Raw genomic sequence first — 13310 nt, forward strand, 5'->3', positions numbered from 1 at the left:
AAGGTCATCAGTCCCTAAGCTTACACACTACTTAACCTAAATTGTCCTAACGACAAATACACACACCCATGCCCGAGGGAGGACTCGAACCTCCGCCGGGACCAGCCGCACAGTCCATGACTGCAGCACCCTGACTGCACGGCAAATCCCTAGTGGATATTGCTAATGAAAACCACACATTGCATGTTGTACTACCAATACAGTTAGACCTTCAGAGGTGGTGGTCCAGATTTCTGTACACTCCAGTACCTCTAATACCCAGCAGTACGTCCTCTTGCATTGATGGACGCCTGCATTCATCGTGGCATATCATCCACAAGCTCATCACGACACTGTTTGTCCAGATTGTCCTATTCCTCAACCGTGACTCGGCGTAGATCTGTCAGTGTGGTTGGTGGGTCACGTCGTCCATTAACAGTCCTTTCCAATCTATCCCAGGCATTTTCGATACGGTTCATGTTTGAAGAACATGCTGACGACTCTACTCGAGCGATGTCGTTATCCTGAAGGAAGTCATTCTCAAGATGTGCACGATGGGAGCGTGAGTTTCCGTCCATGAAGACGAATGCCTCACCAATATGATGCCAATATGGACGCACTATTGGTCGGAGGATAGCGTTCATGTACCGTAGAGCCGTTACGTCGCCTTCCATGACCACCAGCGGCGTACTTCAGCCCCACATAATGTCACCCCAAAACAACAGGTAAACTCCTCCTTGCTGCACTCGCTGGACAGTGTGTCTAAGGCGTTCAGCCTGACCAGGTTGCCTTCAGACACGTCTCCGATGATTGTCTGGATGAAGCCACATTCGACACTCATCGGCGAAGAGAACGTGATGCCAATCCTGAGCGGTCCATTCTGCATGTTGTTGGGCCCATCTGTACCGTCCTGCATGGTGTCGTGGTTGTAAAGATGGACCTCACTATGGACGTCGGGAGTGAAGCTGCGCATCATGCAGCCTACTGCGCACAGTTTGAGTCGTAACACGACGTCCTGTGGCTGCACGAAAAGCATTGTTCAACATGGTGGCGTTGCTGTCGGCGTTCCTCCGTGCCATAATCCGTAGGTAGTGGACATCCACTACAGCAATAGCCCTTGGGCGGCCTTAGCGAGTCATGTCATCGACAGTTCCTGTCTCTCTGTATCTCCTACATGTCCGAACAACATCGCTGTGGTTCACTGCGAGACGTCTTGACACTTCCCTTGTTGGGAGCCCTTCCTGGCACAAAGTAACAATGCGGACGCTATCGAACCGCGATATTGACCGTCTAGGCATGGTTGAACTGCAGACAACACGAGCCGTGTACCACCTTCCTGGTGGAATGACTGGAATTGATCGGCTGTCAGACCCGCTGGGTCTAATAGGCGCTGCTCATGCGTGATCGATCTTTGGGTGGGTTTAGTGACATCTCTGAACAGTCAAAGGGACTGTGTGTGTGGTACAATATCCACAGTTAATGTCTACATTCAGGAATTCTGGGAACCGGGAGTTTTTTATGTGTGTATAGCTACCCTGAGGACCCTGTGCAGTGGCACCATGGTGTAATATGCGCATATTGAGGGGTTGTGGTGTTAGCGATTTATTTTTCGTGGTCATTGGCCATCAGATAGTGCTCAAGAGGCTTTCTGTGCGCCTTCTGTTGTCTCTATAGATGTTAACTGTGCCATAAATGCAATGTATTCGCATTCGCCGCAGTGCCTGTTCCTTCGGACACACATGCATGTCCGCATGGGCATTGCATCGTACTTCTGAACTACTCAGGCACTGCAAAATCGTATTTAACTGAGCTGAGTATAGAGGTGAACAGTGTCTACAACACTCTTTATAGAGTACAAACCTGCGCCATAGACGAGTACGCACTTTACTTCAACAGGTGCAGCCATTTGAACGGGGTCGCATTTTGAGCCTGCGGTACGCCTGCTTGCAGCAGGATTAAAATCAGGAGTACCTCTGGACAGGCTGCCACTGACATCACGGCTCAGCCAAGCATGGCTACTCAGGTGTCATGAAAGAGTTGATTGTGGAGTGGAACGGAGCTCTGTCGTCTTAAGTGATGAGAGAGGTCCTGCTTGTATTCCAGTGATGGACGACCACGTACATGACTTAGATCTGCTAAGCAGTCTATGCCAGCGTGCATGTACCCTGGACACACAGATCTAAACCGAGATCGTGAGTGGAGCCATCGCGATCACATTTGGTATTTCTGCAGGCGTAAGGAGCCCCTGCCAGCTAAATTGCGGAAGTTGGTTTCCCCGTGATACTGCCATTTCTTCGCTATGAAGGTGATGTACTTTTTCAGCAGGGCAACACACTTCCACGTAAGACTACTGATATCCAAGGGGCTCTTCGTAGTGTATAACAAATGTCCTGGTCGGCAAGATTGCCAGATACCTCGCAGCATGATGAGGCGGGTACTTTCTCCTTCTCCAGGGCCAGCATGAACCATTCACGAACTGTAACAAAACGCGCAAGAAGCTTGTGACATTTATCACAGGATGCCGTTCGGCACATTTATGATCGTTTGCATGTGAGAATAAGCACCTAAGTTGCCGCCAAAGTGAGGTACACTGTTTAGAGACGCGACTGCTTTGGCACACTTTACTGTGACACGTGTGTTTCATTTCCTCTGTATCCCTAATCATTTACTCCTGCAACGATAAACTACCCTTCACATAACTTGTTGGTAAACTGACATTTTCCTTGAGGGTGTTGCGTTTGTTCCCGACAGTGTATTTTCTATGTAATATATCGTGTCACATAGTTAAGTTTTTAAAATAATAGTATGGGTGCACTATTCACAATTCTGAGACGGTATCGGACGTGCCTCACATTTCCAAGATAAATTCCTGTCTATTATTCATATATGTGCCATCCAATCTGTGTATTCATTACTTTAATACGTAAAAAACTCGAAGAGCAGAAAGCACTCAACAACATGCAGACAGGAACCACTCACATAGATGATGGAAGGAGGAAGAGGGAACATTGTTTGATACGATGAGTCCATAAAGCGGTGGGGCTTTTTAATCCTCACAGAATACATGCAGTGGATATGCTTGTCTGAGTAAGGACGTATTCTCATTTCCATATAGCAGCTGCGGATGCTCTTAATACTGCAGAAAGTGGTATGACTGGTCTGCAGTTGTAATTGTCTGCCCGCTCGTAACACAGAGAGGATCTTTCCGAATACGCTAGGCGATATCGAGTTAGCGACGGCCGAACTACGCCAGTAGTAAAACCCATTTGCGAGTCTCTGCCGTTATGGAAATAGGGAAATTTTGGTGGTAAAATTCTCGTGATGTCTAGAAGACCAATATTACGCTATACTTCTCGGGTTAAGACTGATGTATGCTACAGTACAAGACGAAAACAGGTTCAAGAAAATCACGCTCGCTGTAAACTTTTTATAATTAATTTGCGTTCGGACAAAGTCACCGACGAATTTTGTGCCGGCCGGCCGGTGTGGCCGACCGGTTCTAGGCACTTCAGCCTGGAACCGCGCGACCGCTACGGCCGCAGGTGCGAATCCTGCCTCGGGCATGGTTGTGTGTGATGTCTTTAGGTGAGGTTTAACTAGTTCTAAGTTCTAGGGGACTGATGACCTCAGATGCTAAGTCCCATAGTGCTCAGAGCATTTTTTTTAAATTTAGTGCCACAAAGTAGAATCCTCATATGTGACAGCACATGAGCGCATTTGACGATTATCTTCTCAATTTTCACAGCTTTCAGTAAAGCAAAGTATGTCCCGATAGTTAGGCACTGAGTGCTAAATGTAAAGACTGCTTGGCTAAAAATACAGGGGGGTGTAAAAAAAAAAAAAAAAAAAAAAAAAAAAAAACGGAAACACCAAAAACACATTACCATGCCTAAAACGGTGTAAGGAACCCGATGGGATTAAAACAGTTTATAGTCACCTCGCAATGGATAAATGAAGGTTCTTATGGTTTCCAAGGGAATTTTGTACATATCTCCTACAAAATAAAGGCAAGTTCAGGTAACGATTATGAAGTTTGATAGCGATCTCTCCAACTTAGACCACAAAGGCACAATAATATTGAGGTCTGGTGTATGTGGTACTCACAAAACCGGTCCTGGACGATGCAAGCTGTTTGTACAGGCGTTCTGTCGTCTTCGAGCACAGCATCACTATTTATGAGCAAACGCGGGATGCAGTTAATCAACGAAAATGGTCAAACAATGGTTGGCATAACGTGACCTAAGAGAGTGCCCATAGGTCCGGTGGAATACCACGATATGGCCACCCAAAGCATCACCGAACGCCCGCCATGTTTCACTCTTGGTACGTAACTCCGGCCAGAAATTGGAAACAGTCTGAAACAAGACTATCCGATCAAATGACTTTTTTCCATTGCTCCCATAGTTCACGTTTTATGGCTTCCACACCACGTTTTCCTTTTAGGGTCATTTGCGTCGCTGATGTATGGTTTTGGAATTCCAGCTTGCCCTGAAATTCCCTGCTTATGGAGCTCCCTTCGTATTGTTTTGGTAGTGGTAGGGTTCACGAGTGCCACATTCAGTGACATTTTCAGCTCCCATCTTCTTACTTTTCGTCTGATTCCTCATGAATAGCCGTTTGTCACGATTACTCGTCACATAATTTCGTCTGCGTTATGGCTTAGCGGATGGTGTTTCTCCGTTTCCCTGTATGCGGTACAAATCTTCAATATTGAACCTCTTCAAACACTTCGAATCCCTTGGTTACCGTAGTATCTACCATTCGAGCACCAACAATTTTCCCACATTGGAATTCACTTATCTCCGACTTAATGCACTCTCCACTACAAAGAACACTGTTATGAATACGACTGTCATTTGTCACTTATCAAGGTCACTGTGCAGGTGCCGTTCGTGGTCATACAGAAGAGCGCAACCTGTAGGCTTGGCTGCAATCTTCAAGCATGCTCTTTTCGCGTTGTTTTTCCTATTTCCGTCCTACTCCTGTGTGGCTGTGGTGTACAGTTTGCTCTTTTCAATAGAATTCAAGGATACGCCGTTCAAAAATGGTTCAAATGGCTCTAAGCACTATGGGACTTAACTTCTGAGGTCATAAGTACCCTAGGTCATCAGTACCCTAGAACTTCAGAGCTACTTATACGTAACTAACCTAAGGACGTCACACACATCCATGCCCGATGCAGGATTCGAACCTGCGACCGGTTCCAGACTGTAGCGCCTAGAACCGCTCGGCCACCCCGGCCGGCGGGTACGCCGTGAGCCAAAAGTTCAGACGGCGGAAGAGAGATGCCAAATACACTATAATGTTGCTCCGATATGAAGGTATTGTCCATAATTTTTATTTGATGTAATTGAAATTAACTAAGACACTACTATTTACAGACAAATTGACGGCTCCACTGTAAGGGGGCCTTTGTGCTAAGGCTGAGCTGTCCTTCGAGCACGAATACTCCAGAGAGAGGCTAGAGGAGTGATTCTTTAGAAAGAGCCAGTGTTTGACAACCTAACGCAGGTAAACGGCCCGTCCAAAATTGTTCAGTTAAATATACGTCCTCTATGAACATTGGGCCTTCTCTGCAGACGGCTGGCTTCTTCGAATTCAGAGTTCTTAAATAACCCCGGGTTCCTCTGCCTACAACTCGCGTTTCCGTGGCTGGTATAGTCTTTCGACCGCATCGTCGACCACATCGTTCTTCCGACAAGGTGACACGTTGAGTGGTACAGGCGCCAGAAGATCGATGAAAGTTACTGCTTAGTCCAAGAAACTGTCAATGATCTTGTTGCTTACTAGTTGTGACTATCAGATCATCCATAATTACGATAGCAACCCGTAATTACCATCGCTTCCGGACCACCAGCGCCTCCATACCGTGGCTGAAGTATCACGTCTGCTATCATTAGATACTATGTTTCTCGCTCGCCCTCAAATACGTTTTATTTATATCTTTTGTACGTTATCTCTCATTACTTACGAGCTTTATTTTTCTTGCTTGACCGAGCGTTATCTCACTGTACAGTACAACCATCTCCTACCTAGGCATTTGACACCTACTTCAGTGTGTCTTTGCCTTGTTCAGTCGTGAGTATTATTAAAGTACTGGTTGGTCTTTTATCGAAATATAGATGTTTGAGTGTATCTCTGATTTTTGAGTAGAATTGTGCTATCACCTACTGTATTTCATCTGTCATCATGCCTAATCTACTCCCCACAATTTGGAAATGAGGTCAAATCACACCTGTAGTAGGAGATGAATTTCAGGCTTTAGGCAGATGTAGGATAGGGTGTACGATAGCAGTGCTCGTTTTCAAGCCACACAGTTGTCGACAAGATTTCATATTTTCCCAGTATCATCATCAGGTTCGACTTACATCTAGAAATTATTGCTAGATGATTGGAGTACCTTACATATTAGTTCCCAACTGAACAGGATCAGATATATACCGACTGCGACTGTTACTATGTAACGTGTTCCAATGATTTCTTAATAAGCTGCAACCAGCGCCTGAAGCTCAAATATATAACAAAAAAATCAGTAATTCATCACCGTATTTTCCTAACGCTGTCTGTGTTAGACTGTGATATAGAGATGTATTTTGGTTTTTATTATATGGTTTAGTCTTGAGCAACGCGCAGCATGTAAACATAATGGACAAAACGTTTATGATTGGTCATCTTCTGAACGGATAACATTGGTAGATGCATTTCTCGACGATGTCGTAACTATAGCTGCCCATTGACACCTTGAAACACGTTGGCGCCTTGCGCCCCTGCCTGCTTCATGTCTCACGTTCCATGCAAGCAAGCGCTGCACGAGTCACTTGTTTAAGAATTTAATGTGTCTCAAGGGTCAATAGACAAGCTGCAAATATCTTTGCGCCATCTTTCGGGTCATATTTTTATGAACTCTGATACATGAAGGGACGGTACGCAATGGAGATGTAGGCCACCAAACTTCACGTTTTCCAGTATGCTCTCAACAGCGAATTTAGACATTGTTCCTACTGCGTGCTGTTCAGCGTAGTCACGGTGACGTGTCGATGTTTCAGTACGCTTCACTCAGTTTCTCAAACAGTGTGCCTGAGGATTTACTACGAGACTTCGTGATTCCTTTTGTGAGCTATTAGAATCCACTTGCAAAAGGTTGGTACCAACATACAGTTTTCTTTTTCAAGACATTGTCAAAGAGGAGGTATGCGATCTGTTGTAAACTTTGTATTTATGTTAGAGATTGGAGTCAAGATCACACATGAAATCTTCTTTATTTGTATTGATTACTGGTCCCGGCCAGGAATTAGCCCTCTTCAAATCATAAAACATTCTTGATTAGATTTGGTATCAGCATGGCTTCACACATCGTTCAAAATGACAACTTCAGACATGGCACGCTTGGCGTTCCATCGTTCGTGGCCAGCGTAATTGAACGATGGTCACAAAATAAAGGTGTTATGCCCTTAAAACTTAAGTAAATTTCACAGTCAGTATTTACATCATTTCGTAGTAGAGATCATCACATATACAGGGTGGTCCATTGATCGTGACCGGGCCAAATATCTCACGAAATAAGCTTCAAACGAAAAAACTACAAAGAACGAAACTTGTGTAGCTTCACGGGGAAAACCAGATGGCGCTATGGTTGGCCCGCTAGATGGCGCTGCATAGGTCAAACAGATATCAACTGCGTCTTTTAAAAATAGGAACCCCCATCTTTATTACATTTTCGTGTTGTACGTAAAGAAATAGAATGTTTTAGTTAGACCACTTTTTTCGCTTTGTGAAAGATGGCTCTGTAATAGTCTCAAACTTATGACCCACAATTTTAGACGAACAGTTGGTAACAGGTAGGTTTTCTAAATTAAAATACAGAACGTAGGTACGTTTGAACATTTTATTTCGGTTATTCCAATGTAATACATGTACCTTTGTGAACTTATCATTTCTGACAACGCATGCTATTACAGCGTGATTACCTCTAAATACAACATTAATGCAATAAATGCTCAAAATGATGTCCGTCAACCTCAATGCATATAGCAATACGTGTAACGACATTCCTCTCAACAGCGAGTAGTTCGCCTTCGTAATGTTCGCACATGCATTGGCAATGCGTCGACGCATGTTGTCAGGCGTTGTCGGTGGATCACGGTAGCAAATATCCTTGAACTTTCCCCACAGATATAAATCCGGGGACGTAGATCCGGTGAACGTGGTATGGTGCTTCGACGACCAATCCACCAGTCATGAAATATGCTATTCAATACAGCTTCAACCGCACGCGAGATATGTGCCGGACATCCATTATGTTGGAAGTACGTCGCCATTCTGTCATGCAGCGAAACATCTTGTAGGAACATCGATAGAACATTACGTAGGAAATCAGCATACATTGCACCATTTAGATTGAAATCGATAAAATGGGGGCCAATTATCCTTGCTCCCATAACGAAGCACCATACATTAACCCGCCAGGGTCGCTGACGTTCCACTTGTCGCAGCCATCGTGGATTTTCCGTTGCCCAATGTGCATATTATGCCGGTTTAGGTTACCGCTGTTACTGAATGACGCTTCGTCGCTAAATAGAACAACGCGTGCGAAACATCTGTCATTGTCCCGTAATTTCTCTTGTGCCCAGTGGGAGAACTGTACACGACGTTCAAAGTCGTCGCCATGCAATTCCTGGTGCATACAAGTACGGTACGGGTGCAATCGATGTTGATGTCGCATTCTCAACACTGACGTTTTTGAGATTTCCGATTCTCGAACAATTTGCCTGCTACTAATGTGCGGATTAGCCGCGACAGCAGCTAAAACACCTACTTGGGCACCATCATTTGTTGCAGGTCGTGGTTGACGTTTCACATGCTGCTGAAGACGTCCTGTTCCCTTAAATAACGTAACTAGCCGGCGAACGGTCCGGACACTTGGATGATGTCGTCCAGGATACCGAGTAGCATACATAACACACACCCGTTGGGCATTTTGATCACAATAGCCATCCATCAACACGATATCGACCTTTTCCGCAATTGGTAAACGGTCCATTTTAACACGGGTAATGTATCACGAAGAAAATACCGTCCGCACTGGCGGAATGTTACGTGATACCACGCACGTATACGTTTGTGACTATTAAGCGCCATCTATCACAAAGCGAAAAAGTAGTCCAACTGAAACATTCTTATTTCTTTACGTACTACACTAATATGTAAAAAATAATGGGGGCTCCTATTTAAAAAAACACACATGGTATCCGTTTGACATATGGCAGCGCCGTCTAGCGGGCCAACCATAGCGCCATCTGGTTTTCTAGATAAGTTTCGTTCTTCGTAGTTTTCTCGTTTGACGCTTATGTCGTGAGATATTTGGCCCGGTCACGATCAATGGACCACCCTGTATATGTTGCTGTGTCGTGATACATGCGAAGCGTATAGCATCAGTATTTGCAATAGATCCGCCGGAAAAGTCTGAAAAGTCACTCTAATATAAATGTAACTGCCGTTAGGATTTTTACAAAGATGTGATTGGCTTTCAACCCCAACTGCTCTGTAAGTATCATAAGTTTTCTAGAGCGGGACAGGACTCACCGATGATGCAGATGGGCTTCCGGATGAAGCGCAGGCGGCCGCAGAAGCCCATGTACTTGGACCGGCAGCCGGCCGACCACAGCCTCACCAGGTACTCGGCGCCGAAGAACACCACCAGGCAGATCTCCTGCAACAGCCACGGGGCAGTATTACGTCTCCTGGAAAACCACACACTCGCTGCAGCTTCAGCGATTCTCAGTTGCTACATCGATTCTCTTTTACCTGAGAGAATGTGAACTTCTTGTCCGAGATCGCTTGTGAACATCATTTGTCGATCACCGGTTCCGGAAAGTATGGTTACCATCTTCAGATGTCGGTAAAGGGTTATCACTTGTACAAGTACTCTTCCTGAAATATTGCCAAGTATGTGAGAGACGAAATAAACATGGTATCGACGAGTAGAAGTTAAAACCATGATATAGAGAGTAATTCTCTGAATGCTCGTGTCCCATGCCACACACTATGCCGCTAGTTAGTCTAGCAGTGCCCTGGCTGCGATGAAGGACTCAGTAGCATGTAGCATGGGACACTAATATCTGGGGAATTACTCTGTATCTTGTGGTTTTAACCTTGACTTGCCCCTCAAATTTTTTAGGAAGAGTACTTGTACGGCTGGTATAGGAAGGATGTAATAACCTTTTATGGAGATAGTAACCAGGCACCGGCCGGAGTGGCCAAGCGCTTCTAGGCGCTACAGTCTGGAACAGCGCGACCGCTACGATTGCAGATTCGAATCCTGCCTCGAGCATGGATGTGTGTGATGTCCTTAAGTTAGTTAGGTTTAAGTAGTTCTATGTTCTAGGGGACTGATGACCACAGCAGTTGAGTCCCATAGTGCTCAGAGCCATTTTAGTAACCAGGCTTACCGAAACCGATAATCGACAACAGAGATTGTTTACAAGCGATCTTGACTAACAAATTCAGCTTCTCTCAAGTAATTATTACATATCGCCCCTTACCATGCAAGATTAGTAAATTAACTCGCTCTTTTATTTATCGGCCACAATCAGGGATAGTCGATGGTCACAAATTTTTATAAAATATCAGTGTTAGGAGCTGAAATGTCTATGTCAGGGTGTTAAACATTGTTTCAGTGTCTACAATGGCGACGGAAACTTCGTAACATTGATGTGCAGGATAAAGCAGCACTCTTCGATATTATTATGACAGTCATTAATTTTTTCGTTTAAATTGATCCTTTTTCTGACCATGTCTCATATCGTCGCCAGTGCAACACACTTGGGTCTTGTCAGACATGGCCATGGGGTGGCGGGAGGGGGGGAGGGATAAGACTGGTATAAATGTTTAATATTTTTGAACTAATAAATGCAGAAACTTTCCGTTAGTGTAGTTCAAGTGGGGTGCACATGTATTTTTAGAATGTTTCTTTTAATCGATAAAAATGATAGTTTGAACTATGTAAGTATGATGGACATTTGGAAAGTATTTCATCATTGTTTTTCACACAGTAACTTTATCGCCGAAAACAAAAATACCAACGCAGCACGAATGACACACTTTGCTCTATTTTCCCGATTATCGACACTAACATTGAGACGTATGTCGTGGCGTGCAATGGTTTGAAGGAACCACTCTGCGATGCAAGGAATTGTCGCACATCGAACTCCACCTCTACAGTGGCTTACAAATGACGCCCAGAGAGTGCAGCTTTCAATGCAGGGAGCAGGTGAAAGTCCGATGGGGCAAGATCTGGGCTGTAGGTCGGGTAATCCAATCTCTCCCATCCGAAGCGACGAATCTGATCCTCTGTGAGCCTCTGTGAGCCTTGCTGTATGTGGTTTTGCGTTGTCACCCAAGAGCACAAAATCTTCACTCAAAAACCATCTCTTTCGTCCAATGGCGGAGAGTTTAATGAGGTTGTCGCAGTAGCAAGCCGCATTGTTGATCCCTTGCTGGCAGAGACTATGGAGAATCACACTTTCCCTTCCTAGAACATATGGCCATAATCTTTCTTGCGATGGGTGACATTACGCATTTTTTCTTCACTCGTGAGCTGGGATGCATCCGTATCGTTAAGGTAGCTTTGGATTCTGTGGTAAAGTGGTGCACCCATGTGTCATCCCCTTTGATGATTCTGAACAGGAATTCCTTACCCTCTCACGCGTAGTGCATGAAGTCATCGAGGGTCGAGGTTAACTCTCGTTCTTGCACTCTTGTAACATGGGGTCAGGTTTCTTGGCATCCATCTTGCAGACTCTTTTCGGTAACCCCACACATCATGCAGCATGTGATAGGCTTGAACGCAGCCAATATGCAGTGCGGATGTTACACCCAACACCGTTACGCACCTGTCCGGTAACAAGCAAGCATCGACCATATGACCCCATTGCACGTCCCTAGTCGCACTCGCGTCTTTTATTAAGAATAACCCTAGCGACTTCAGCCATTGATGCAATCATCAGGTATTTCACCTATTACTGTAATCATCCAATGAGCGCATTTTGAGCATTAAATCAACAATTAATGTTTGAGAGACTGGGGAAAGTAGTAAAATGTGTACAGATGTAGTGTTTTTAGTTGTTAGCAAGTAAGTTGTAATCTACATACTCGAATTACAGAGGGCCTCGTACCACTAAAATTTAAAACAAAAGATCTGTTTCAGTCCTTGGGATGGCTGCCTTACAGCCGTAAAACAAAGTCATAATTATTTTGTTTAGCCTTACCCAGCCGAATTCTTCATTAGCGTGCTGATGTGTACTAAGTCACCATTCAGCTCCCAAACCCTTCATTCCATCGCAGCAAATTTCCAGTGGTGCCCAATCAAACACTTAGCACTTCACTTGGTAAACTCGCTCCACTCTTAAACGACATGTTAACGGAACTGTGGAAGCGAGTTCTATTCGATGGAAAGACGTTTAAAACATACGGATATATTTTGACAAAAAATACTGTTTCTGTATTAATAATGAGGCTACTATAAATTATTTTAATTTACACTACATTATTTAAATTGAATACTAAGTTTGCTATGGATATGAATTTCGCCATTTTATTTATTTAAAATATAGTTGTTCACGGCGACGTTAAGAAACCATGTCGAATAACTTAATGATTTCAACTCTTGAAAAGGCAATGCAGGCTTTCTCTGCGAATATCACACTTGAACTCTTGTCAGGTTAGCAACCGAGTCGTGGCGCCGCCTTGTCGCAAAATTTTAATAAGTTTTCAACTGATCATCTTCAGGTACAGTCAAACATTTAATTACTTCGTCTGAAAATGACGAGTAGGAAATTCGTCGAATCGCGCCTGGACTAGGCTGATAACCTGAAATGCTTTCATCAACATTTTATCTCTTTTCTTATTTCCTCATCAATTTATTAATCCGTACAACTGTATAGTAAAATTTCATAGAATTAAAAAATAAACCTTAAATGCGGTGACATTTTTTTGAAATGGGGAAGTCATCAATCTTCTGACTGGTTTGATGGGACCCCCCAACACTTGCACTCGATGTTCTCGATTATGTGCTCCAATTTCTGACTTGTCCTGCAGTTTTTACTCTCTAGAAATCCCTGTAGTACCTTGGAAGTTAGTCCCTGATGTTCTAAGTAATGTCCTGTCGTCCTCCACTGTCTCATTTCCAGCGTGTTTCATATGTTCACCTCTTTGCCATTCTGCAGAGAACCTCCTCGTAATTTTTCAAAAACCCTTTATAGCGCCACATCTAAAACACTTAAATACTCTTCTTTTTTGGATTTTCCACTAGAGAATCTGTAGGACCACCTAAT

At 44.2% G+C, this 13310-nt stretch overlaps 1 protein-coding gene across 3 annotated transcripts in view; it reads right to left on the reverse strand.

Annotated features, from left to right (window-relative positions):
* The window catches only part of LOC126353821 (potassium voltage-gated channel subfamily KQT member 1-like), a 2608463-nt gene that overhangs the window by 156065 nt on the left and 2439088 nt on the right, over positions 1–13310 (reverse strand). For all 3 annotated transcript variants that reach the window (XM_050002939.1, XM_050002938.1, XM_050002941.1), the window contains one exon: positions 9562–9688. In XM_050002939.1, the coding sequence (XP_049858896.1) occupies positions 9562–9688 (127 nt within the window). The remainder of the gene's footprint in view (positions 1–9561; positions 9689–13310) is intronic.

Source organism: Schistocerca gregaria, chromosome 3, assembly GCF_023897955.1.
Source record: "Schistocerca gregaria isolate iqSchGreg1 chromosome 3, iqSchGreg1.2, whole genome shotgun sequence".
In the NCBI taxonomy this organism is placed as follows: domain Eukaryota; kingdom Metazoa; phylum Arthropoda; class Insecta; order Orthoptera; family Acrididae; genus Schistocerca; species Schistocerca gregaria.